We start from the raw sequence: 27449 nt of genomic DNA on the forward strand, positions 1-27449 counted from the left end.
ACTTTTTTGTTCATGAGATATGACAGCGATGACAACACAGTATAAAATGAAGCTTGATATCAATTTAAAGGCCCCAAAACACGGTTAGGAAATTTAGGTCACCTAAATTTGATGACTTTAGCATTATTCTTTTTTCACCCAAGCATGAATGCCACTTTAAAGTCCAATAACTTCTCACATATTGAAAACAAAACAGAGCCCAGAGTGGAGCCTTGAGGTACGCCTCATGAACGTGGTGCTGACGGAACAGTGTCGCAAATCTGAACATTATAAAGCATCCCTCTACAACAGAAAGCTTAATTTTAAATTATTAGGTTTTTAGATTGTTAAGACAGATTGAGAGAGTTTAAAAGTCTGGTCTAGATGCTTCGTTTACCTGTCTTAATGTCATTTGCACAGAATTGATAGCTTTCATATTAATAAAACATAAAAGTATTTTAAACCTCAAAAGTAACATATTGAAAACAAGGCAGGGCCCAGATGACAGTCTTGAGGAACTCCACAAGAATCTTCAATACTAAAATATTTTAAGCCCTCCGTCAAAGGAGAACTCAATTTTGATAGTTTTAATTAGATTTAAAATACAGATTGTGACTTTTTTTCTAGGCTGTCCTATAAGTGCAATTTAAATTTCCAAATTGCTCTTTTATATTTAACGACTTGTTCCTTTTTTTTTTTTTTTTTTTTTTGCACAGGTAATGTTTTGGCCACCTTAAACGGCAGCGTTCTGGACAGTCCATCCGAAGGTCAGAGCACCGCAGCACCCACAGAGACGGAGGCGCAGAGCGTCCAGAACGTGCTGGTGCTGAGCGGAGGAGAGGGCTACATCGACTTCCGCATAGGTGGGCAGTGACTCTCACAAACCTTCACTCTAACAAAAAACACATACATGGTGTTAGCTACTACGTCACTTTTCTAATAACATTTTATTAAAAGCTACCTTTTTGGGTAACACTTTATTTGAAGGAGTGTGAATAAGACTGACATAATACTGCCATAAACATGATGTAACACCTGTCATGAACATGAAGGAGTTTTCATGAATGCTTATGATTGTTGTCATGAAGTGTCATTTGGTAAATCATGACACTTTTAATGCAAAGTTGACACTTTTAGTGGACTTTTAGTGCACTTTTTAGTACAACTTTGCACTGAAAGTGTCAATGTTTACCAAAAAATACCAAGTTGGCAATTTTAATGCCCTTTCAATGCAACTTTTAGTGATACTTTGCATTAAAAGTGTCATAATTTACCAAATGATAATTCATGACAACAGTCATAAACATTTATGAAGGCTCCTTCATGTTCATAACAGGTGTTATGTCAGGTGTCATAACAGTTGTTGTACACCCCTTCAAATAAAGTGTTACCCATTTCTGTGTACTAATGTCAGAGGTGTTTTATTTTCATGAATTATAGGAATAATTGTGTCCTGATCCATGTTTTTATTTTTTCCTGCAGGTGATGGGGAGGATGATGAGACGGAGGAAGGTGACAGCGGCGGTGGTGCTTCGCAGATGAAACCTGCTTTGAGCAAAGCTGAGCGAAGCCACATCATCGTCTGGCAGGTGTCCTACGTGCCGGAGTGACGCCTAAATCTGCTGTAGCAGTACACCTGAACATCTTATTGAAGAAACCTCCCTCTCTCTCCTCTCCCGCCCCCAGAAGCTTCAAGCCACTAAAACTTTGTAATTATTCCCTGGTCATGTAAAAGTTCCCTTCTTGCTCTGAAAATGAATAAACCCTTCAAGCTGCGCATCTTTCCTTGTAACTATTAAACCCCCCGCTACCCCACCACCTTTTAACTTTAATGCCTTGTAAGTACCTCCTTTGGCCTAGTTATCTGCTTGCCATCCTGTGTCTGTCCCACACAGGGCATTGTAACCATCATCATAAGCCTTGTAACTACCTCCCTCCTCTGTAACCATCAAATACTCACCCTGTAAGCACACCTTATCTCTGACATTCAGTCTCGGGTGCATCGGGCCCAGAGCTCCTAATAATTTTTGCCATTAAGTCCGCTATCTATGGAAACTTAAATCTAAAAACAAAAACAAGAAAGGAGAGCAACAGATACAGCAATGTGATGGTAGATGAAGTTGCATTTTCCAAAAAAAAAAAAAAAAAAAGTACATTTTGCCGTTCTTATGCAATGATATAAGTTAAAGTAAAAATACATTTGGTCCCAGTGAAAGTAAATGTTGAATAAGTTGAGAAATGATATTTATTTTCCCCCTTGAAATGCTTGACAGCCTGTTTAGGTCCCGGTTGAAAATATACAGCGCCTTGAAAAACTATTCTTACTCCTTGAGATTCTCTACATCTTGTCATGTTACAACCATAAATGTAATTTATTGGAATTTTACATGATAAAGCAACAAATTCATTTAAAGGTTTCAGAGTAAAAGGAGAGTTCATGCAAATCCACAGTGAGGATTTTATAATTAGTAACTCATCATTTATCCTCTCGTCCTTCTTGTGTCTAACTCTAGGTGATTCTTCCCCGTCTGTGCTAAACAAAAGCGTCCTCGCAGCATGACGCTGCCACCACCACGGTGGGTATGGTGCTTTCAGGGTGACATGCAACATTAGTTTACCACAAAACAGCTGTAATTTTGTAAAGAAAATTAAAAACACACAAGTGAATTCTGTTTACCAATTAAGTGGTGTTTTTTTAGGATTTTTATCACGGATTATCAGAGTAAAAGGTGCTAAATACAAATATATGCCTCTCATTTCAATTACATTAAAGTTTATGGATGTAACGTGACAAAATGTGGAAGTTAGTAATTTTTCAAGGCACAGACCTGTTGAGTGAGAAAAATCCTGGAAATATGTGATGCGGCCGCAGCAGTCTGAGACAGGTGAAAGGTCACACCATTTCCACATGCACTCAGACTGGTAGTTGAATATTTTAATCCTTCGAAAAAGATTTCCCTCTTTGATTGGCTGTGGATCAGATGCTTTGGTGTGAAGCAGGTAAACAGTGGCATGCTGTTATTTTATGTACAGGGATAACTGTAAATGTCCAGACGCACTGAAGCCCATCCTCTTTGTTAAGTATGGAAACTCGTGCATTGATCTCTATCTGTGGATTAAATATTAAAACATATTTGTGTGCCGAAAGCAATCATCTCGAGTGTGTGCTGGGTTTGTTTTGGTTTGCATCAAAGGAGAATGCAACAAGTACAGAGCAGAAGACGTCTCAGAAAGATTCAACTTGTTTTGTTTTTTTATTCCAGTTTAATAAATGAACTTACTCCATTTTTATTGCAGTGTTATGACAGGCTACAAACTGAGCCTGGTATAAAAATACAAAAGCAGTAACAATACAGAGTTCAATGCTGTTCAAAAGTTTTAAACTTTACATTCAAGTACTTCCACATGATCATATTTACACCCAGAGGACCTGGAAAATGTGATACAAATGAAAAGAGGCTACTTTTATGTTTTAATAAATATCAATTTCCTTTTTTAAATCGTGTAATGAGTGAGTTTCAAATCCATTATCTTCATAATTCCAGTTTCTTATTGCAACAAGTTATCCTTATAGCTTAAAAACTAAAAACATTGCTGGTCCTAACTATTTTAGTCTATAGTGCACCTTTGTTTTGTTAAAGGGCCAGTGTTGTGTATTTTTTCCAGGCACATGGTGCCATTTTTTAGCACAATCAAGTAAAAATTCTATATATCAATGTGACTTAAGATAAATTTGACATTACAATTTAATGCTTTGAAATTGGGCCTCTGGCTTTACAAGATACTCCGCATTTCAAGAAGTCACAACCATGCTCCTTCTTAACAACGTCTTTGCCAGCGTTGCACGGAGAAGTAGCTGGTATATTGAGCTCAGCAAATGTGCAATTCTACCAGGTGTTTGCTAATTGCTGCTGGCTAGTTTGAAGGAGCTAAGCGAGAAGCTCTGTAATGCTCTGAAGGTTGGAAATTGCAGCTCCGAGGAGGAGCTTCGTCATCATCGCTGGCGCTCAGTCCCATCACAGCTGAATGGTTGCCATGGGAGATTAAAGGATTTCTTCAAGTATGTATGAGAGGATCACAGCAACACTCCAGGTATGTTTTCATAACATCATAACATGATGCAAAGCTCAAAAAGTCAATTTTACATAATACTACCCCTTTAAGTTTGCCCCATCTAAAATGTAAACCAAGGAAATGATGCAGGAAAGCAGAGACGACCTTTCTTTGCTACAAACTACTGAAGCTAAAAAGACGAAGTTAACTGAGGTTTGATCTTTTAATGCCGCAGAAGGCCTGTAAACATCAGTAGATCCAGTTGTTGGTGCTGTTCTCCCAGGGGTGGAGCTCGCTCTGACGGAACCAGAGACAGATTTCCTTCTGGGCGCTCTCCACCGAGTCGCTGCCGTGGATCACATTCCTGAAAACAGAGTGAAAGTTGCTCCTCTCATTATCATCCCGACGCAAAATGAACAAGTACTTTCTGAAAACACGTCTATGTAAATAAAGTAATACAATCGTCCTTTTTTTTTATTTTTTTACCAACAATATATCCTCACAATGACTTTAAAGGATTTCTGAGATTGTTAATTCAATGGTTACTATCCTGCAGTTTATTCTTACCCAGTATAACTAGAAAACATGTTTGCATGTTTCCACGGATAAAAGACTGAGATCAGACCTGTAACTTGCGGAGAAAGGTGATGAAATGGCTCACCTGCCCACTTCCACACAGAAATCTCCCCGGATGGTTCCCGGCAGCGAGTCTGCGGGATTGGTCTCGCCCAGCATCTTGCGAGCGGTCTTCACAACATCTAAACCCTGCCACACCTACACAAAAAGCAGGATGCCTTTGAACACAACCCAACACATCAAAACGTTGCTGAGAAACCCGTTGAGGAAACCCACCATTGCAACAACTGGTCCAGAACTCATGTAGCTTATTAGGGTGCTGTAGAAAGGCTTGTTCCTGAGCTCCCAGTAGTGTTCGCTTAGCAGCTCCTCAGACGCCTGGTGTGCACGTGCAACCAAGATAAACACATTAATTTACCAGATTGTATGTCTGATCCACTGCGCTAACCCTCCGCAGCATTTGAACCACAAGTGAATACCTTTATAAGCTTAAGAGCAACGAGTTTGAAGCCTCTCCTCTCAAAACGACGCACTATTTCTCCCACCAGTTTCCGCTGCACACCGTCCGGCTTCACGGCGATGAAGGTGCGTTCGTTCGCCCCCGTCCAGCCTGAAATGGCACACGGGGAACTGTTTAACTTGACCATAGCATGCGCTTGAGGCCAACAACAAATGAGACCAAACGTATCAAACTCAATCTAGCATCCCAAACTTTACACTGAATTTCTAGCAAACATATTAAAAGATTATGTCACTAGAATAGAATACGTTATTGTTTCTCGAGTTGGAAATACAGTTGCAGGGTTTCACCCAGAAAACTTGCTAAGCCGGATGCTTCGAGCACTAGGGCAGTCATCCAGCCACCTGCCATGTTTTTAAGTAAAAAAATGTTTTTAAATTGACAGAAAATTTGAAAATATGACTTGATAACTATGCATTATTGGAAGACTGGAAGTTAATACCAAAACACCAACTATAAAGTCCTAAAAAAAAAACAATCATTAAAAAAAGAACTAAAATAAATTAACATCGCAAAGCCTGGTGGGGGCAAAAGTAAAGTCTGGTGGCCCGCCAGGCTTACAATACATTTGACATAAACCCTGAATTGGATTATCAAGTAAATCTGTATCATTAAACAGTCATTGTCTGTGTTACTTGATTTTAATTATGCTCTTTGTTTACTAATTCTCTATATAAAAACCCTCTTCGCTAGAATATGGTGTTAATGACCTATTATACAAAGGTAAAACTATAAAATATGACTAAATAAAGTAATTCTAGAATTTCTGAAGGAAACTGGTTGCATGCACATCAATAATTTTTATTCATAAAAATAAATAAACAATGCATCTAACAAATAAAATAATCCGATTTGGGGTCGGCGCCGACAGATCCTGCCTTGGTATTCTCATCCACTGATTAGCATCGCCCCCTAGTGGACACCTATAAAAATGCTGACATTCACAATTTGAAATTCAACTTGCATCTCAGTAAGCTTTATGGAAGGCGTTTGTTCTCCAGTATTTTCATGCGCAACAGCAGCTCTGTAGTATATTCTGCATGGCAGCTGGATTTAAAACAAAGTACCTGCAGCAGGCGCTCAGAGATCTGCACCTCGACATCATTTCAAGCCACAACCCCGCTGTCCAAACCAGAAGTTTGGAACCTCACCGGTTTCATCGCTCCGCGCCTGTTTGGGTACCAGATCCTCCAGCTCCTGCAGATCTCGCTGTGACCTTTTTGTCGGCCTCATTGTGGGGACTCTTGTCCGCAGCAGCCTATCAGATCCCGCAGTCTGCGCACGAGCACAAACCTTCCCAGTAAGCAGCGCGCGAACCCCTGAGCTAATAATAGGACGATGAATCAACTTTTCTGACAATGAGGAGCGGGACGCGTGAGCCACGCTGCGTGCTGTTAGACCCGCGGCTGACGTTAGTTAGTAATAACTCATTAGTTCGGGTTATTTTAGTCACATGTGGCAGTCTGAACTAATGCAACGCTCCAGTTAAAGTTAGAAAGCTTCTTAACTCCACTGTACCCGGGTATAAGTGCTGCCTTTCGGCTAACCGAGGAGGAGGCGACTCTGACCCACCAGCATCTCTTGGAAACTGAAAACATCACCTGGTAAAACTCAGAGCGAGGCTCGGCAAACTGCAACACCAACCTGACTGGAAGACGTGGGCAAAAACAGACAGAAACAGGCAGATCATTGTCGAAGCGGGACGGAGCAACACTGTGGTCTGTCTGGGATAGTGAAGGAGGGTGGAGAGGAGAGCTACGTCACGTTGCCAAGGAACGCGCCAAAGCGCGAGCCTGTATGGCAAACCCATAAATATTTAATTGGTACACTAGGCTCTGCAATGCAAAAATCCGTCATTTTGAGATTTCTTCTACAAATTAGAACCATTTCTAGTTTTCTTTAGATCCCTAGCTTGTCAAACTACAATAATAGAGGCTCCTAATTTATTAGTTGATTAAAAAATTCAATCGCGCCTCTCAATCAAAACATACAAGTCATGATAATCATTCATAAATATGAAGCATCTTCAATATAAAACTAATTACTTGAACTTAAAACTTCCCTTTGCTGCCTCCACTATTGGCTGAATGTAGAAGCTTCTGAGTTAAAAGATGTGAAGGTGCATGTACAGAACAGATCTTGCATTAGATTAGAATAAATAAAGTGTAACTCCATCTTTATGTTGTTTTTTTGTTTTTTTTAAACCAGCGTTTGTGTGTATTTTTATAGTTCATAGACTGTACATAAATCCCTATGGAAAAGCACTTCAGATGCCACTGCAGTTCTACTTTTTTTGCATTTTTACAGAGCCCAGGGAGCATTGGCACTATATATCCACAGCACTTAACAGAAAATGTCTTTTGTTGTAATAATCCCTCAAATGTTTCTCAAAACATAAGTCAAAAAGACATGTAAAAATAGATTTTTAATATTTATCAGCATAATTTTGAATTCATCCTGTATATTGTCTATTTTTATTGATCAAGTAAGATGGCTGTAGTTTTTATTTATATTTACAGTTTAAAACTTATTGGATCTTGTACATTTGCTTTATTAAAAGCAGAAATGAATGGTGTAGTGATTAAATTTAAATAATGTCCTGGTCAAACTGTACTTTATCAGAACTGCTTTTATCTGAGCTGCACACAGCTGGACAATGTTTTTAAAAGGTATTTTTGTGCAATGTACTGCAGCTGACAGCGACAGTCTTCATACGTTTTGCACAGGATTCAAACCTGGAACCTTCTTGCTGCAGGGGAACAGTACAAACAGCAGCAAATGAATTTAATGAAGAAAATAAAATCACTGAAGGAGCCGGTTTGATCCCGCTTTTAATATTTAGCACATACAAACATACACGCTTCTCTATGAGATTATAAAGAAGCCAAATCCTTGAAAAGACTGTTCTGGTTCACACCGCTGTCCCCTCTTTCCTATGATTCTCTTCTTCCTGTCTGCGGAAATAGTCTTTGTTGAACACCACATTCCTCTGTAAGGGCAAGGCCGGCTCCTCTGTCACCACCCTGCCTGCAGCTCTCCCACGCTGTGCCAGCATCATGGCACGGAGCAGGGGAGGGTAGGGGACGTAGCGCACCGGAGGCTCCGGGAGGGGCTGGAAGTCCTTGAACTGCTGCTCCATGTCTTTAGGAATCAGGCGCCAGTCGTGGTACATCACCTTCTCCACTTCCTTCACCTCTTTTTCCTGTTTGCCTAACAAGTAAATGTTTTTGTAGAATAGTTATGATTTTTAATATGTACTTGGTGCATCTTTATCGCAACAAAAAGGCATTTGAATAATTTCTACTAATTTTAATTATTTTTTATTAATTTTGTCACTTTACAGCCACAAACTATTTGTTTTCCCTCATGTTGCAACAACACTACATCCTAGGTTTTTAAGATGTTTTACAAAGACATCTTAACATATATTTTCTAAAAGAAAATATGTTGATACCCCTAAATACAACCCAGTGCAATGACTTTTCTGCAAACATGACAGTGTCTGACTGGCATGTGTTTTATTTTAGTGTAAAGAACGTGAAGGTCTCAGATGTTTGTTAAAGAACAGAAGGAAACAAAATCTCGATGCAAAAAAAGGAAACAAAATCTTAATATAAAAAGATTTTGTATCAAACGCAGTTTGTGGTTCTAATGTAACAAGAGGTATAAAAACCTTTGCAGGACACAGTAACTGATGCAGTCATTTTTAAAGCCAAATGTAAACATTTTTCAGTGTTAAATAGTACAAGGCCACCTTTTTATGTGTAGCTGTAAATATTCATACGGCATCCAGGCTCCTTATAAACAAGAAAAAACTCAACAGAGCCTAAGATTACCTTTATATGTGAAGATTCCCCATGCTTTGCCATGATCCATGTTCTATAAAAGTAAAGAGAAAAGAGATGCTTTATAAGTTTGTGTTTTCTCCCAAAACAAACATGTTTATGTTTCATTTGTTGATATATTGACCTGCAAACTCAATACTCAACAGCACTGATGCAAAGGATTGGAATATTCAGCAGAGGCTGGTCTTAGCTGAGACACATTTTATCACTTTTATGGAAGTGTTTTTAGCATTGTTCCACAATGGTGAGCCATTAATTAATCTGCTATACACCCAGGACTAGAACATACTATTTTTATTAATGAAGAAGAATCTCAGGTGGCTTTTGAAATCAATTGGGACGAGGTTTTCGGACAATAAAAAGTGCTCTGCAATGCCTCACAACATATGTACTGTTTGTTCTGAATCAAAGATGAAAAGGGCTGGCTAAAAGCTGCACAAGTATTTTATTCATATGCATATTTCCTGCTTTGAGTCTTCACATGTAAATAGAATGCCTATTGCATATTAACCATTTATTTTAAAGTAGACATACGTTGTATGCGTTTGTTACAGAAAAGCTCAATTTTAGCTTCAACTAATAAAAAGCATGAGGTTTCTGTTAAATTCCCAAAACAGATTAGAATACTCAGCATTTACGTTTGTGGTGGTAGGAGATTAAAGCCTGATCAACTGAAATTAATCATGTATAAACAAATAAAAGCAAGACAGCTTCGCTGGTGGAGTGTGTACAGTGCTCTCCTCCAGCTCACCTCAGCTGTGTAGTCCACCTTGACCTTGGTAATCTGCCAGTAGCTGGGCTCTGGGTGATCCTCCAACCAGGACTTACGGGTGAACATGCGGCCGACACCGAACAACCTCATCCCGGCCAGCAGGGAGAAGAGGCGGCTCTCCCTGCGGACGTCCTGCCAGGCCAACACGGGCAGCATCTTCCCAGTGAGAGGCCGCCTCATACTCTCATAGTCCAGGGCGTACTTCTGCGACTCCTTCGGCCGAGACTTCAGCTCCCGGTACGCCCGGATCTTCCGAGCCATTTCTGCGATGAGACGGAGCCGCTTCTTTTTCGCCATGATTGCAAGTGGACAAACACCCGGTCACAGTATACCCTGAGGACGAAAATGACCGTTACATCGACCTGGTTGGGGCGGAAATTGTGTAAGCGTAGCAGATCTTGGTGCTACAAAAACTTTACAATTACTGATAAGAGTAAGTAAACGGTAACCACCTGGTGTGAAAATTCAGATTATCTCCTAATTGTAAAATATATTAGTTTCAATGCCTGAAAATGACCAAAGAAATTAACTCCAAGTTGACCTCAGTGAGCAAAGCACACATTTTCCGCATAACATGGTCCGTTCATAAATAGTCCCTGAAAGAACTGCGATTGCAATTTGGTTCCGCAGCAGAGAAATTCTGGTTCCAGATACTACTAATACCCATACAAATACTAAGTCTTATTACCCTTTATGTGCAAATTTGGTTGCATAGATTATACTTTTAAATAAAGTAGACAACGGATAACATCAGTACTCTAATTTACTCAAAAAGAAAGCTTTTTATTTGAGAAGTCTTACGGATTTATCACAATGAATGTTTTTTTTCTTCTTTTAGCCAAAAGAGTAAGCTAAGTTAAGTGGACTTTATTATCTTAAATTATAATTAGAAAAATATGTTTTATGCATTTCCAGGATAGATCATGGAAAAAAGAAACAGAGCATTTGCTGAATCCCTTCAATCAAAAATAACAGTGTTGGCTAAAACCCATTTCAATTTAAGAAACGTTCTCATTGTTAGAACAACCTGGTATAATGCCACATGCCGACATTCATTTCTGCATGAATGCATTCATTTTCAGTTCCTTTGACAAATTTTAAACGCCACAAATAAAATAGAAAAGGGGTTGATAATCGTCTACCCTATAAACACTACAATTTTAGTTTTTCAATGGAACTGCAGGCGAATGACAAAGAGGTGATATGATGCCCAATCAGACAAAAGACAAGAGAAATGAAATTCGGGGGAAAAAAGAAAAATAAAAGTCGAAAAAGCGCTGGTGGCGTAAAATAGCATATGCGAGGTCTGACCCCTCAGGACTGAAAATATATTTGTTTGCTGCTGCTTTTGATCAAACAGTCTGGTCAATAAAAATGTTTAAAACATGTTTGTCCTTTTTGCCTTTAATACGTGTATTTTAGCTTCTTTTTTTTCTTTTATGCCATGCTTTTTGCTTAAGCTGGAAATTTTATTTCTTCTTTCTTTCGACGTTTTAGACTTTACTGCCTTGTGTATGAATGGTGCTAAATAAAGCCACCTTGCCTTAAGGTCGGAAAACTTTTTTTTTCCCGGTTAATTCCTGAAGCAGACCCACACTGCTACATTTGAATGCTGATATTTTTGCAATTTATTTGAAACTCTCTGATTAATGGTATTAGATTTTTGCTTTGTGACCTCCTGGATGAGTCACTATGGCAGAAATGTTGACAGTTTGTTTACTCCTGATAAGGTTTGGTTTCCTATTTTCCATATTTAGAAAATGGCTTTTAATTTGGTTCACTGCAGGCGCAAAGCCTTAAGACTGTTTTTGCGGTCTGTTTTTCCTTAAGACTGAGGTCAATTTTTTTCCCTCGTGTGTTCTGAATTCATTTTCTTTTTTAATCTTTAAGTTGCATTCTTGTTGCCAGATAGATTCCATTTATATTTTACCAAGCGGCCAAATTAGTTAGCAAATGTTTTTTAGCAGTACATATGCTTCATAAAATGCAAACATGGGAGCAATTTAATTAATAAGCAATGCTGTTTTGTTCGATTTTTGCTATTAATTCAATTTACTTTGAATTCGGATGTTCTATCAGACAAAGCTACAAGTGACTGTAATTACACACGTTAGCTGGTGTGCAGGTTCAAACCTCCCTGTGAATTAGCTCCTCCTGGATTTGTTTACACGGTCACACTGGCAGAAAGTAGGTCATGGAAAAACGAAACGAGGCGAGTCACCTCTTCGCTTCTTGTGTATTAACTGTCTAGTAATACCCGGAATCAAAGGAACACCACCCCCGTGGATTAGTCGGGTTTATGTGTCACTAGAGGCCAGTTTAACAGGTAACCACTCTACTTTTTATCCATCCTGGGTGGATGTGTGCTAACAGCTGCTAGCCGCGCAATGCTAGCTCCTTTTACGCATCAGCAGCAATGTTCTTTGTTCTGGCTGCGCAATAAGTCGCGACAAAACAACAATATAGTGACTTATACACGCATAAATGGTAGCGAACAAATAATTCGAAGTCACGACTTTATTTATTACATTTTTAAGTCGAAGCTCAATCCGAGGAGTTGGCTTGCATTAGCTGCTCTGTTAGCTAAAGGCTAAAGCTGGCAAAGAAAACAGTAAATGTTATAGTGGGTTTTCTTTTTTTATCTGTGTTAAATAATGTATGCTTTTGCTGTGTGAATGCCATGAGGCTTATTTCTGTTGCTTTACACAGGATTCGATATTTTGGTAATATCCAGGCTATTTTGTATGCCGAAACACCCGATTGCAATGTAAGAATGAGAAACAACAATAAATTAGGTATTTGGCTGGAAATGCAACGAATAAAGGAAAAGATCTTCATGAAAACAAATGTGATGCACAACGCAATGCGACATAAAATACATTTAATTGAAAACAAGAATAGAAACATAAATATTTCTTCTTAATTACTCCGGGTTTGTTTTGTTATTTTGTGGTCGTGCTGTCTAAGAATAGGATGTGTGTTCATATTAGTTTCATTGTGAAGAGGTTTAATAAAATAGAGGTTTTTGTGTTAGTAGAAATTAGTTGGATTTTTTTTTTTTTAATTAAGTGCGTTTTTTGATCTCGGGGCCTTTTATTTACGTCTTATAGTTGCCTGCTTGAATATGAAGGTCCAAAAGTGCCTCGATTGAATTTTAAAAAAAAATCTTACTATAAATAAACTATTACCTTAATATATCCTTAATTAGTTTAAATACATATCTTATTTAATAAATATACGAAATATAAAGTTAGTAAAAGAACCAAAACAACATCAACGTAATTAGTCTGAAACTGACGCACTTTGCAGGTTAACCAAACAAATGTTAGGGTCTGTTGACAAGTAGTAGTAGGAACTAAATCATATTTCACTGCACTACAACACATTAACCTACTAATTAAACACTACAGTAATTATATATTGCTTTCAAATATAATGGCTGCAAATTTTTACTGGAAGAATTTTCATTTAAATAGTAGTTAATGTATAATCATTAGCACATTTAAAGGCTTTTGATCATTTTTATTCCCATTAAATCCATTTATATACAATTTTGCGTTCATTATGTTTGTAAACATATTTTATTACACGTTTATTACAGTGTTGCATGTTTGACACTTAATTATGGAAAAATGCTTTAAAATAAGTTTATATAATTAGAAAACAATAGGATAGTGAAGGGTTTGCTGCACGGTTGTGCAACTTATCAACTTTGAATTTCAGCTTCTATTTCTGAAATATAAGCTATCACTTGATTAGTGGTAATTGCAAAAAATAAATATTTTGTCACATTTTTGGAATTTGCTTAGATGTTGATCTAAGAAATCTGGGTTTGTGATCTAAGGACTCTTGTTGTTCCCTAAGAGTTTTTTTCACCCTCTACCTTTACATGTACAGTGAATGAAAAGCAAAAACGGAGACTGTACTGGTCGCTGACAGTGTCATGTGACTCTCTCGGCCTAGGCTAGTCCTTAAAAACGACGCTGTAAAGTAATCAGTTAATTTGTGTGTCTTTAGTGTAAGCTGCACTCAATGCCAATACATCCCTCAAATAGTCGGACATGTTGGTGTAAACATTTGGGAGGAAGAAGTTTATATGACGCATGTTGGTTTGTTTTCCTTCAGCCGCTGGACTAATGCTGCTCCTTAAACATCTGGACTAAACCGTGATCGAGTGGCAAAGCTCTTCTACTTGTTCGACTCCGCTACCATGTCAAGACGAAGCAGGAACAGCCGGGCTTGGCGTTACGTTTGGGGTGGGATACGAAGGGACGCCGACGCCCGGGCCCTCGTGTTGGCCTCTGAAGCTGAACAGTGGCGCTACGACCGGCTGGAGGTAAACCATTCAAAACCGGAAATCGTTCTGGTTCATGTGATGCAGACAAGGGAAATGTCTGTTCATTAAAAACTGCAGATTTGTGTTTTGATTCCCCTGATGTATTGAACATTAAGAGTTGTTCTTTACAATCTCGCTGTAAAGTACAGTGATTCTGACTCGGAGGCGGACTACTCAGCTGTGATGGTTCCTCCGGTCCCCAGTGCTGTCCCTGTTACAGGAGAGTCTTACTGTGCCTGCGACTCCCAGGCAGAAACCAGCTACAATCCTCGCCTACGAGGATTTCACCAAGTCAAAGACTGCCGCTGTGGAGAGGATGACCAAGGTGCAAAGCAGCTGCACAGTTTTAACAACAATCTCAGTCAAGCTGTGTTATTAACAGGGGAGCAACAGTAGTTTTAAGTCTTGAAATGGCTTTGCTAAATGTATAGAACATTCTAGAAGCTGCAGAAACCTAGAAATTTGAGTCGGAAGGACATGTATGTTTGCAAATTTGATATTTAGCAAAAGTCCAGTCAAAAATATTTGATTTGCTGTCAACATGACCTCTGATGTCGCAGATTTCGACTGGGTTTGGGATGCAAGCAGCCGTTCGACTGCAACATTGCTGACCTGCGACAATCGCAAAGTGAGCTTCCACTCAGACTACAGCTGCGGCACGGCGGCCGTCCGCGGCTCCAGGGAGCTGGCGGACGGGCAGCACTTCTGGGAAATCAAGATGACATCTCCGGTGTACGGAACAGACATGGTAAGCCTCCAGGATTTGTCGATAACCACGAGAGAAAATAAAAAAAGAATGCTGAATAAAAGCTGATTTGTGCTTTTTGTTATTTCTGGACAGATGGTTGGCATTGGAACATCTGATGTCAATCTGGACAAGTACAGGCACACGTTCTGCAGTTTGTTGGGGAAAGATGCAGACAGCTGGGGGCTCTCCTACACCGGTAAGCTCAATAGTGTTATCAGGGAACATATGTCTGCTTGAAACATTTAAAGGAAAGTGTGATGGATCGTGTTTTCCAGGATTGCTGCACCATAAAGGAGACAAATTGAAGTTCTCCTCCCGTTTTGGACAAGGATCCATCATTGGAGTTCATCTGGACACGTGGCATGGCACTCTCACTTTCTTCAAGAATCGGAAGTGCATAGGTCAGTAAAGTTCATGTTAATAGAACTATTCCACGTTTTACCACATTACAACAAACCTAAATGTATTTTATTAGAATGTTATATAATAGACCAACACAAAGTAATGCTTAATTCCGACACTGAAGAAGATCTGTTTCAGGGTTTTTAAAAAAAAAATAAAAACCTTTTCCTCAACCTCTCCTATAGTGACCAACAGGTGGAAACGCACAACAAAAAACGCGGCAAATAAAAATTGTTGCAACCACAGGAAATAGAGTAAGGGGGAACATGCTGCAATTAGTAGAAACAGCAAGTATGAAATGTTGCAAACTCGCTCAACAAAATGGAAGTTCTCCACAACACTAGGGGGTGTCAGCCAACAAGTCATACGGGACCAGACTCTCAATAAACCATAGAAATATTTAGATCTATATGGTAAAAACCTGATGTCTAGAAGACAGACGGAGAAAGGAAGGAAGAAAATTTTGAGTTATACTTCATGTCTTTTTGAAACACGCCAACTTTTACAACATCAGAAACATCAGGAAAATCATTTAGGTAATATTACCTACTCCAGACTCCCCCTAGTGGCCTGGAGCACTTCTGTTTGTTTTGGCTATTTGTGGCATTTTCTCTTTTTATTCTATTTCCTATGATTGCCACATTTTGCTTGTTGTTGCTGCAGATTTTTTTCTGTTGCATTTGTGTTTGTGTGTTTTGGAGTTGGCATCATCCATGAATTTGGAGCACATTTCACTGTTTGCAATGCATTTGCACCTGTCGCCCACCTTACTCTTTACTTCCATACCCCAAAATAAAATCCAGTCATTTACTGTTTTTTCACTTCAGGTGTTGCTGCCACCGAGCTGCACAATAAGAGGTTTTATCCGATGGCGTGCTCCACAGCGGCCAAGAGCAGCATGAAAGTCATCAGGTCTTGCTCCACGCCGACCTCTCTTCTGTACCTCTGCTGCGCCCGCCTCCGCCGCCTGCTCCCGGACTGCATGGACACGCTGGATGTGTTGCCTCTGCCGCCGGGCCTGCGCCAGGTCCTCCACAACAAGCTGGGCTGGGTGCTCAGTCTGAACAGCGGGGCCACGGAGGAGACCACAGAAGGGCCCGAGCGGTCCCCGCAACTACCCGCAACCGTGCCGGCCGAACCGTCGTTCTCCGAGAGTGACTCGGAGGGCTGCGCGTCCGACCCCGAGGCCTGCCAGAGGAAGAGATGCCGCTGGACGTGACTGGAAAGCTCAGATCCTAGCTCTGCTTCAAAAGCGCTCGCAGCGGCAAACCATGGCAGGGAGGAAAACCTCCGGGACTGACAGAGCAGAGCGGAGGGAGCCGTGCATCTTTACTGTGACTTTTTCCTCATGCTATTTGTGTCATCATCCCAACATTTTCAGTCATCTGTAGAAATATATGACCATACTGTATAATCTAGCACCGTTGTTGCCATTCTTATATTCGTGGGAATTAGTGAATTGCTGGGATGTGTAATGTACAGTGCAACACTGACATCAAGTAAGGCCAAATTTTGGTGGTCATCTTGGTTATTTGAAAAAAAAAAAACGCCCAAAAAACAATGTTGGTTTTTTTTTTTTAGTGGGGTGTTCTTAATCTAAATGTTCCCGGTGCATTACAGAAGCAATCTACCCACTTCATTGCTTCTGATCATTTTATTCTGTTGTCAAAGTGAAAAGCAGTGAATATTATTCGGTAAAACTAGATCATTTTTAATTCTAGAAGTGGAAATATCATGAGTGCACTCTGCCTCTTTTTATCCTCTACTAACAAAACTATGTTTTTGTCTTTCTTGAAACAAACACGTAATTAGCACCGCTAAAGGCTTAACCTCCTTGTGTTGTGGCAGCATTTATACATCCATCTGTAGTTTTTAGCTCCTTTAGCCTCTACGTTGAAAACATTTACGCACATTATTTATGTTTCAGAACTTTTTAAAAATGTGACTTTCTATGCCAATGTATTTAACATTAAGCCTTTTGTATAGCTCCGTTTATGCAAAGATGTTTTTTTTTATATATATATATAATTGTTTCCTTGTTTTCTCCTCTTTGGTCAGGTTTAGATCTCAAACCATAGCGGCGTGGAATGTAAACCCTAACACTTTCCTGAGTTGTTTATTTTTAACTGTTTTTACTCCACTATTTACTTTTGTCAACTTTTTGCTGTAGTTAAAAAAAAAACGTCTGAACCTGTTGGTAATTTCAGGTTTGTAAATAAACTAAGAAAGTGTGGCCTCACCATCATCTAAGTAAAGTTTTCTCTGCTCTTCTCACTAATAAATCAAGTAATCTCAGCAAATATATGTTCCGTTTTATTTTCTGTGGGTGTGTAAACTTCGTTAAAGTCTAAAATTGTACCCAATAGCTTTGGCTACTACATCTGTAATGCGCCAGTTCGACCCTATGAAGCTTACCGGAAGTTGCCTTCACTGTAAACAACAACCATCCTCCGCTGCGAAGAGAAAAGCGCCGAGCTGAACGAGTTGGCTGTTTATGTTCATTTAAAGTTTGGAAGCATTTCAAACACGGACTGGACGTCTTCGTTCAACTCTTCCGCTGCCATTGCTAAAACATCCTTACAATGCTAAAACGGCGCAGAAAATCGACGTCATCGTTCATGACTTCTCCTTCTGTTCACTGATTGGTTCCGGTAGAAATTCCACGAGTTATGAAGTTGTGGCCACGTCGTTCCCACGATATTTTGCCACGATTTATTTTTTTATTTCATTGTTATTAATAGCTACTTGTCTTCTCCTCTCACCATCCTCTTGGCCGTGTGGAAGCAAGATAACTTTGAATTATCCTCCTGCCTCATTTCTCATAGTTCTACATCGTTTTGTTTTTTTTAGCTTTTTAAATCATTGTTCTGGTAAGTGAACTGCAGCTAACTTTTTCCATGTATTTCAAATCGATTTTATTTATTTATTGACAATCATGGGGTGACTGCAGGTCCTAAAAAATAACATTTCAGCAGTGAATTGTTCAATGTCTCGTGTCTATGCATTTATTTTGAAGGTTTGTGCTGTTTCTTTTCTTCTTGACATTCGTCAGCTGATCTATTTCATTGATGATGCGAGTAGTGATATTAGTCATGTGACTGATAAGTGAATATTATCAGTACTGACAGCGTTGTTTAGCTGCTAGTATATTTCTATAGTTTTATTAATGTCTTTTTTACTCTTAATGTGGTTGATTTTGTATTAAAACTAGCATTTAACCATTAACCTTGAGCTTTGACCAGTTAGTTTGAGTCTAAGTGCTACATTGTTTAAATGTAAACAGCACTTATGACAGAGGGAATAAATGCTCATATTTAGGTCTTTTTACTTACTTGTGTTAATAGTTTTATTTTCATTTTTACAATAGTAATTTGGAACTTTTATCATTTCTGTATTTTCAGAAACTGCTTCACTATATATGCACATCGTTGTGCAGTTCTTCAGTAAAGCCCTTTAAAACATCTGATGACCAGCGTGCTTTCTGACCGAAGCCCTGTAGCGGTCAAGTAAGCAAATCCTCAACAGCTATGATTTTGTACAGTTTTGCATTTTAATCAAACACTACGACATTTTTACACTGCACAGCTGTAAAACAAGAGATGTATATTAGAGATCAATACTAGTTATTCAGCTACAGCCATGAGATAAATAAATATACACTTTTTGTTCAGATTTCAAAGATGTTGTCCACATATTGACAAGGTTCATATTAAAAGTTTTCATGAACACAACAAAAGCCGTTTTGACAATGAATGGAGGAGGTTGAGTTTTATTTGGAAATCTGACAGGCATGGCTGAACAGTGAGCTCTCACTTTGAACAAAAAAAACCCCCAAAAAAACAAAATCAAGACAGCAGCACTACAGGTAAACAATACTAGTGTCTGAAAATGTCATATCAAACATAAAACCACACATTATGCACTCAGATCTCTCACACAGACACACACACAGTCATCTTCATGTGAACATGTGGACGTCCTCCAATAATAATCACACTATATCCAGAGGAATTCCAAGCACTTAGAACAATTACCCACAGTGCAATAAATCTAACTATACACAGATAATTTATATATTTTATGTATATAGGGTATTTCAATAAACAGTATTCCATTTAGACGGCTTCAAAATCTTCATAGCTTTCCATAAATAGTGACAAAAAAAAAGTCATCTGAGATTCAAAGATGGTCCCCGAAAAAGAACATGAAAAAATAAAATACTAGTGTGTACAACTTTTCAGCAGTCTCAAAAAAACAAAAAAAAAAACAGATAATGATGATTAAAACCCAACAAAAGACAAAAATTAAAAGAAGAATGGGGGGGGGGGGGGGGTAAACGTTGATACTCACACTCACAGCACAGACTGGTTACTACATTTACTGAGGATGGGATGACTCTGGATCACTGTACAGTTTAAGATTAGACGATATAATCAGGCAGACTGTCCACACATCATCTCACAACAAACAGTACATGTTCATGCCCGTTCTGTACGCACAAGACCTGACACAACCGGATGGCTTAAAACAAAATGGAGTAGATCACATCTAAAGAGGACGAGGCTGTCGAAACCGACAGCCAGCATGTTTCTGCCACCATCCCATCCTGTCAGATCTGCGGGGTGTCATGGAAGAAGGTGAAACTCTCCTATTTGTTCGCGCTGCTTCGATGTGTAATGAATGAGATGGTGGTTTTGATGGAGAGAGACACTTATTTTGTGGATAGGATGAGGGCCACGATCAGGCCGTAGAGCCCCAGCACCTCGGCGAAAATCAGGATCAGGATCATCCCCACGAAAAGCCGGGGCTGCTGAGCGGTGCCCCTCACGCCGGCGTCGCCCACGATGCCGATGGCGAAGCCGGCCGCCAGGCCGCTCAGGCCCACGCTCAGTCCGGCGCCGAGATGCAGGAAACTCCTAAACAGAGGATGCAGGAAAAGACAAAAGTCTTAGTTTACACACCTGTGGCCAGAGCTTATATCTGGCCAGAGATATAAACTCGAGGAAACTATTTTTGCCTTCATCAAAGCTAATCAGTCATTAGCTGTTTGAGTACTAGAAATTCTGATTTGCTTCATTTTCAGTCTCTAAGTGCGACAACCAATAACATGCACTTTGATGTACTTTCTCTAATAATAATAATTAAAAAAAAAAACAAGATAAGGGTTGGGGATGTGCATTAATGTGAATAATCCTGTAATTTCTTCATTTTGATTAAAAAATGCAACTTTCATTGATTATTTGTGCTACAATCATTATAAAGAAATGAAATCTGCCCAAATCTGAACTAGCAGCTCAGACCCCAAAGTAAAGCAGGCAGAAAAAAACATGATTGGTGCATCTCCATTAATTAGACAAATAATTACAAATACTAAAACAAATGTACATGGTAAAGCTTTAGACTCAGTCTATGGGTAGATACAATCTCAAAGTGATTTAATTTCACACCTGTTAACCAAGATAAACACATAAGATGCTGATGACAGCTTAAAACAGTCAACTCCATAAATATTTAGAAAACTCTGTTCTATATCTACTGCTCTCACAGCAAGGTCAGAAAGAAATATTTTGAATGCTGTTAGTAATAGTATTTAGAGATCAAAACTAGCAAGTCCAAGTTTTAGAAAAACTACAGGATGTAAATCAGCAACAAATCCCAGCGCATTTCCTTTTTACCAACACCGCTCCTCCAAAACAGATATTTTGAAGTAAACAGAAACTCTTGCAGATTTAAGTTTATTTAGCGCAGCTTAGTTAAACCCTTAGGTCTGAACCAGTGACGTGCAGACAGGGGAGGCAGAGCCTCACCTGTCATCATGGAAAAATAATATATATTGATAAAATCATTTAGATTGCCATTTTCATCCTGTGATTTGTACTATAAAGTACCTATTTTTCATTTAGCTTAACCATTTCAGAAGATTTTTTCTTTAAAAATCGCTGGATTTTTGCATTTTCCCATTCAAATGCTGGGCAATGAAGCTGGTGAGGCAGCAGCGAGCTGAGCCTCACCTTCGATTGCGCAACCTCTCACTAACTGCCATACTATGAGAGCATGCTCCTCCTGTCTGTACGTCGCCAATAAAATGGCTAAAAAACATTTAATGTATGAACTGATTTTCCATAATTTAGCTTATGTATATAATATATAGCGTTTTTTGTCACCAGCTGTGTGTGTAACGTGTTTCGTGTGCGGAGGAGCGATCAGAAACGGCAGAGAACAGATTCGAGGTGAGGCAGGCAGTTCTCTTGCCTCATGGCAGGGGGCGCTCATGATCCCAGATATTGTGACTCCACAACTGCAGAGTAAGAGACAGTATCAGCGAGCTAGCCATACAGTGCAGCGATATATTTATAGTTGTATCCTCTTACCACAGCAATCACTTATTAATAATCACAAAATAAACATTAAGCCTAAAACCATACTACTGCAACAGACTGAATGTTCTGCTCTTTGTGTGGGAAATATTTGAGTGTTGGGTTTTTGTGGCGTTGTTGTCAGTTGCTACGACAACGAGCCTGCGCGTAGCTGCACTGATACAGAGAGCAAGAAAGAAGTGGTTTTGAGTTGTACTTTAGCGGTTTCTCCCTTTGCTGTGGAGAACAGCACAAAATTAATAATATCTACATGTCCAGGTTTGACTGAGTTAATGGAATTATTCTGCTATTATTCTAGTTATTGTAGAAAAATTGTCTTTTTGCCCTCCAGGGTTCCTTGTATAAACAATAACATGCAGCAGGTCTATTTTGTAAATCTGATTATGATTAAGTCAGTTCCTCACCAGCTATGAACCTCACCGCACGTCACTGAGCTGAACAGAAAAAAATGTATGTTTCATTTGTAAAAAGAAGTTTTAATTGATTTTGTATGCATTAGACCAGTGGTTCTCAAATGGGGGTACGCGTACCCCTGGGGGTACGTGGAGGTACTGCAGGGGGTACGTGAAGCTTTTCAAAATATCTTTAAAAAATCAGTAGGCTCCTCATAATAAGTCTTGGGAAAAATTATTTTGTAAAAAGTTCAATAAAATATAAATGTGTGTTCATGCACTGAATTTTATATTCAGTATTTACAGGGTATTTACAGCACTGTACCTCTTTTTTATTCCAAAAATGTTTTGCCCGTGTCAGGGGGTACTTGACTAAAAATATATTTTTAAGGGGGTGCATCACTGAAAAAAGTTTGAGAACCACTGTATTAGACTACTGTCATTAAATCAGATAATCTTTGTACACTTCAGTGTAGTATGACTCAAGTGAATCACTCCCTGCTTGGGTGTTTTTTTTCTACCTTGCTTAGAAGGAATGTGTAGGTTTGATTTTTTTTTATCTAAACTGATGTAAATTAATATTAGGTTCTGATAAAGAATACAGTCTGGGAAACAAAATACCTAGTCTATTTTATTCTGTAACATTCACCAGTTCTCAGTTCTCCAAGCTGAGAACACACCAATCCCACGACTCCCAGTAGGACTGATTATTCCTAACAGCCTCTCTAACACATTGAATCTTTGCTGTTTCAGCCATTCTGGTGATGGGAGACAGAGATCTTTGTTCTGCCACAGAGCCATACCTTCTGGCAACTTGCACAAAAACAATTTTAAACATCCTCAAGTGTTCCTCTTTTTCAATCTATGCTTTCCTATACTCGATTTGTTTGGGTTCAGCTCTTCACATTTATTTGACACGGCATTAACTGATGAACAGCATCTTTTTCCAGCTTTAATTATTAAAGCTGGAATAATTAAACCCTTAGACAGGTCTAAGGGGAGACGACGGGACACAAGGAACGGAAAAGAAGACAGGAGGGGAAGGATGGAATGGGGTTAGGGAGGACACAACAGGAGAAAAACACAGAGGGAAGGGAGAAAAGAAGGGTGAATGGATAGAAGGACAAATGGAAGTGAAGGAAAAAGAAGAAAGGACTGAAGATATGAGGGAAACAATGGAGGAGAAGAATGAAAAACAGGAGGATGGAAAAAGGTAGGAGATAGAAAAGAAGGATAGAAATGGAGGTAGGACAAGGATGGAAGGGTAAAAAGAGATATAGAAGAAAAGCCAAAAGAAACAGACATGGAAGGACAGAACATAGAGAAGGACGATCTGTCCCAGAAGTTTCAGAAAGCAAAGAGATAAGGTGGTAACGTTGCTAGCAGAAGCTGGATAGATTGCTGATTATCTGGGGACTAAGTTTGCTACAATCCTGAAGCAGGAAGGCATTAATGCTGCTAAATGAGCTGATCATTTATAAGCCAGAACCATGAGGACAGCAGGTGTCTTCCTTACTTGTAGAGACTGACTCTCTCTGAGATGTTGTTGGCTATCAGCACGGCGACCACCAGCCCGTAGATGGCGATGATACCCGCCATGACAACGGGGATGATGGACTTCATGATGAGCTCTGGCCGCATCACAGACATGGCAGCGATTCCTGTGCCGCTCTTCGCGGTCCCATATGCTGCTCCTAACGCTGTAACGAGACACACCAAGCAGTCCCCATTAACTCACCTTTTGACTCCAAACTCCCTTCATGCAGATGAGACGATGCTTCATTTTCAAAAGCGATCTGGGTAAACTTCAGTCAACGGTTGCGGCTAAATCCCACAGTGCAGCGATGCAAGCCGGTTAAATGTCAATTCTCCAAGGAATTATTAAATATTTAAAGGGATCCTCTCTAAGCTCAAACTGATGTCATGCATGTGAGCTCTTCCAGCAGTTTTCCTCTGAGCCGCTGTCACTCTGTGTTTTAATAAAGTCTCATCACGCTGCTCCAATATGCTGACGTTTAACGGAGTACATATGAAAGCTAAAACAATTAATCCGTATAAGGTGTGTCCTCTGAGGCCTGGCCCTTTAATCAGAACAGAAACATGTATTTTCAGCCATGAAGCATCGCAGATCAAAGCGCTACTCCTCACATCTGCACATCTGTCGCTGTGCCGCTCACATCACAGATTCATCTAATCCCGCCGCTCAGGGCTGCAGAGCACAGATCAGGTCAAGAAACTACTCATCACTGCATGCAACTTTGTTATTACAGAATAATTCAGGAAGTTCAGTTTGCAATGATTATGATTTGCTAACCAAATAAATACCCAAGAAAAGTTTGGATCTCAAACGGAACTGCATTTGGCTGGATCGGTTCTTATAAAGTGAACCGAAACAATTTTTTAAAATAAAAGCAGGATGTGTGACAACACCTGGATTTTTTTATGTTTAGTTTCAGCCAGTGAACAAACTTTACTTGTGAAGTGATGCGCAATATTCACTGCACCTGGTTTTATTTTTGATTTATAGAAAAATAAATCCAGCTGGTTCTCACAGAAAAAAAATAAAATAAAAACTCAGCACAGCCCCTATGAGGGGTGCAACATCAAGTAGAACGTCTTATTAATTTATTGTAAGTGCAGCAAGAAAAGTATCAAGGTAATGCATCTACAAACTGTTCATGTGAAAACTTTAGTTTGGACTTCAGTCATCTCAGAAATGACGATGCTAACTGGTCCAACCCTTTAGGCAGTCTTCATATTAAGGTAGAGGATGACAGTTTTTATAACTTTCTAAGGACCTTATCGTGACAATGCTTATAATCCACATGTGTCACAAATCTTGCAGCAACACAATAAAGGCTGAATAAAAGCTGTGCTGTTGCTTGTTTTGGCATTTGGACAAATTTGGAGCAGAATATTATATTTATAACTGGTAGCATCATAGACAGGTTAATTTCCCAAACACATAAATTGTATTCAACATAGTTTAATGTTTAAATAAGTTATTTAACGCTCAAAGTGGGAGGACTTTAGCCTGCATGCATGACTATAGATGTTTTCCTGCTGTTTGTGCGTCAGTCATGTAAAGGGTGAACCACACTGGCTGTGTGGTTCCTACAAAAGCAGTTTCAGCTGCTAGTTTGGGTTTCATTTCAAGTATTTCCAAAAAAAAGTAAAAAATATCCATTACATGGTTGGTGATCCATGTCATTCATTCATTGGCAACATAATCAACAGTTAATGCTGTTTTTGGTTTAGCAAAACTGTGTTTGATTTGATTGAAGATGAGACAATTTTTTTAAACAAACCAATTAGTCTGTTAGATAATGTTTTACGCCACATATATACACCAAAAGAAAAAGAAGCAGAACTGATTCGACATGTAAACTCAGCCTACACAACACAGTTCCTCATTTAAATGTCTGAGTTATATCCAAATGGAATAAATATTCAGTAAATCTCCCTGATCTGGTAATTTGACTGCAAGTTTTTGAAGCTTTAGCTAATGATTAAAAGCTCAAATGGGAGATTTTGGATGGATCCCACTGAAATGTGTTTTTGCAACTTAAGAAAAACACTTTTTGTTTTTCGTCTATTAAACATACTAAATTCATGAACACTCAAAGTTTTCCCCTAATATAGTGTTTTTTGATCCTCCTCCAAAAGCATTGTCTCAGACATAAAAAGGACTATTTAAACCAACAAAGAGCACCAGGGGTTGAATGTAGCCCTGTTTTGAAATTTACAAATGCACAAGAAAGGCCTTTTGAAGACATTTTGTCCTCACTAGTGCAGAGAAAAAAATACACCCTCTCCCTCCAGCTGCCTGCCTGCTAATGGTGAGCAGGAAAACGGACGTTTTCGTTCTCTGTGATCCGCTTTGTCTGATGAGGAAACCAACCAGTCTGACTTATTAGACTGGCAGCGCTGTAATCGAGTGTGTGCCAAAACAATAACTTGATGGTTTGTTCCTCTGTAGCGTCGATACTGCAAACCTTTACAAGAACAACATTAAGCAGGCAGGAAGCGCTCTGAAGTTCAAACAACATAAAGCTAATTAAAACAGCCTACAGTATCCTCTCTGCTCCTAAACCAGTCTGATGGGTAAAAATAGTGTAATTCAGTCAATTGCAGCTGGGCTCAAATGTACAGGACATTTATTGAATTTTATGTGTTGAGAACAATAATAAGATTTGGGCAAGTAGAAAATAAAAAATAAAAAAAAATCTGATTTTTGTGGTTGGAAAAGAAAATCTGTAGTATTAGTAAAAAAAATTAATAAAATTTTTTAAAAAGTTGGAAAAGACATTAGCAGGCTACTACATTCTTTGTGTGTAAAATGAACTTATGGGACCTGATAATGATCTTCGGATTAGTACTGACAGTTTTAGCTTTTAAATAATTTCCCAATGTCGACTGTTGGTACATTAAAGAGGTTTATGCCTAGTTGAAAGTCTGTCGTGTGTTTATAGATTTGTATTAAATATAACTGTTAATTCCTCACGTTTTCATTAATTGGTGATGAAAGAAATAAGTGGTTACATTAGCTGGAGTCAAACCCACTGAATTAGATTATATTCCTTCACATTTTCTCAACTCAATCAGCTTGGTGTTCAAGTGGAAATAGTTCACTGCGCATGCACAGAAGGCTGTGCAAGATGAATGAATGAATGAATGGATGGATGGATTATCCCTTTAAATTGTCGCTGTGATGTTTAGGCCTCCATGTTCCTTTCCTGACTCACCTTCAACAACAAAACCCAAGAAAAGGATCGACAAGATTAACCATTAACCTTACATCCGTTTTTGTTTTAATTCATTCAATCATGGCTCGTTACATGGCATGTGCTGAGAAAGAGAAGCTGCCACCTCACTGACTGTGTGCGTCACCAGTCAGCAGCAGACACGATTACAGCCTGAATTTAATGTCAGTGGCTCCACCAGAGCAGAAGCAGGCAGCTTGCTCCGGCTGTCCGATGCAGCAGCAGCAGCAGCCTTACCCCGCCTCTACCTCGCATCATCCCCGACAGGTGTGCGAGCCCCGACCGCCACCAAAAAACCAGCAGCCAGCGACACGGTTTGTGTGAAGGCAGCGGTCGTTTCTAATTTCAGCCTTTCTGCTAGCTCGAAACAAAAAGGTGTCAATTTGAGGAGGAGGAGAAGAAGAAGAGGCTGGTTTAGTTACCGCTGAAGACCATGGCCGCAGAGGCTCCCATCACGGCGAAGAAAGGTGAGTACTCGGGGCTCTCCTCAGAAGACATTGTCACTCTTCCCTTCGGACGACAAAGCTAGACGGCACAATATCCTCTCTTTCTTTGGCGGGGGGTTCCCCTGTCCCACCGTCACCTCTGGGCAGCTTAAAACTCCGCGAAACAGCGAGGACGACCAGCGACGGCTCAAGTGGAGAAGAGGAAAATGGCGAAACGGAAAAAGTCACATGACCAGCCAT

General features: G+C 39.4%; 5 protein-coding genes across 20 annotated transcripts in view; 2 read left to right on the top strand and 3 right to left on the bottom strand.

Annotated features, from left to right (window-relative positions):
• mapk8ip3 (mitogen-activated protein kinase 8 interacting protein 3) overlaps nucleotides 1–2129 on the top strand; it is a 30637-nt gene extending 28508 nt beyond the window's left edge. For all 15 annotated transcript variants that reach the window (XM_023348721.1, XM_023348732.1, XM_023348726.1 and 12 more), the window contains 2 exons: nucleotides 696–842; nucleotides 1462–2129. In XM_023348721.1, the coding sequence (XP_023204489.1) occupies nucleotides 696–842; nucleotides 1462–1589 (275 nt within the window). In that variant the 3' untranslated portion in view covers nucleotides 1590–2129. The remainder of the gene's footprint in view (nucleotides 1–695; nucleotides 843–1461) is intronic.
• Nucleotides 2130–2556: 427 nt separating this feature from the next.
• Nucleotides 2557–6860, bottom strand: nme3 (NME/NM23 nucleoside diphosphate kinase 3). 2 transcript variants are annotated; one of them, XM_005807003.2, is made up of 5 exons: nucleotides 6773–6860; nucleotides 5088–5218; nucleotides 4885–4986; nucleotides 4694–4806; nucleotides 2557–4396 (listed from the first exon to the last, which is right to left on the bottom strand). In XM_005807003.2, the coding sequence occupies exons 1-5, from the start codon at nucleotides 6816–6818 to the stop codon at nucleotides 4282–4284; spliced, it is 507 nt and encodes a 168-aa protein (XP_005807060.1). In that variant the 5' UTR covers nucleotides 6819–6860; the 3' UTR covers nucleotides 2557–4281. The 2 variants fall into 2 exon arrangements, with proteins under 2 accessions (XP_005807060.1, XP_014327243.1); XM_014471757.2 differs by lacking the exon at nucleotides 6773–6860 and adding an exon at nucleotides 6280–6405.
• Nucleotides 6861–7941: 1081 nt separating this feature from the next.
• On the bottom strand, nucleotides 7942–10330 carry mrps34 (mitochondrial ribosomal protein S34). Its single transcript, XM_005807004.3, has 4 exons — nucleotides 10198–10330; nucleotides 9725–10078; nucleotides 8965–9007; nucleotides 7942–8338 (listed from the first exon to the last, which is right to left on the bottom strand). Exons 2-4 carry the CDS (start codon nucleotides 10040–10042, stop codon nucleotides 8040–8042), a joined length of 660 nt encoding a protein of 219 aa, XP_005807061.1. The 5' UTR covers nucleotides 10043–10078; nucleotides 10198–10330; the 3' UTR covers nucleotides 7942–8039.
• A 1558-nt stretch (nucleotides 10331–11888) lies between these two features.
• spsb3 (splA/ryanodine receptor domain and SOCS box containing 3) lies at nucleotides 11889–17531 on the top strand. Its single transcript, XM_005807005.2, has 7 exons — nucleotides 11889–12071; nucleotides 13871–14081; nucleotides 14226–14406; nucleotides 14642–14829; nucleotides 14923–15025; nucleotides 15105–15230; nucleotides 16059–17531. Exons 2-7 carry the CDS (start codon nucleotides 13956–13958, stop codon nucleotides 16448–16450), a joined length of 1116 nt encoding a protein of 371 aa, XP_005807062.1. The 5' UTR covers nucleotides 11889–12071; nucleotides 13871–13955; the 3' UTR covers nucleotides 16451–17531.
• Nucleotides 17532–18759: 1228 nt separating this feature from the next.
• On the bottom strand, nucleotides 18760–27440 carry LOC102236513 (V-type proton ATPase 16 kDa proteolipid subunit). The gene is made up of 3 exons (XM_005807006.2): nucleotides 27186–27440; nucleotides 23517–23700; nucleotides 18760–20147 (listed from the first exon to the last, which is right to left on the bottom strand). The coding sequence occupies exons 1-3, from the start codon at nucleotides 27259–27261 to the stop codon at nucleotides 19943–19945; spliced, it is 465 nt and encodes a 154-aa protein (XP_005807063.1). The 5' UTR covers nucleotides 27262–27440; the 3' UTR covers nucleotides 18760–19942.
• Nucleotides 27441–27449: the final 9 nt, after the last annotated feature.

This window comes from Xiphophorus maculatus, chromosome 16 (assembly GCF_002775205.1).
Source record: "Xiphophorus maculatus strain JP 163 A chromosome 16, X_maculatus-5.0-male, whole genome shotgun sequence".
Classification (NCBI taxonomy): domain Eukaryota; kingdom Metazoa; phylum Chordata; class Actinopteri; order Cyprinodontiformes; family Poeciliidae; genus Xiphophorus; species Xiphophorus maculatus.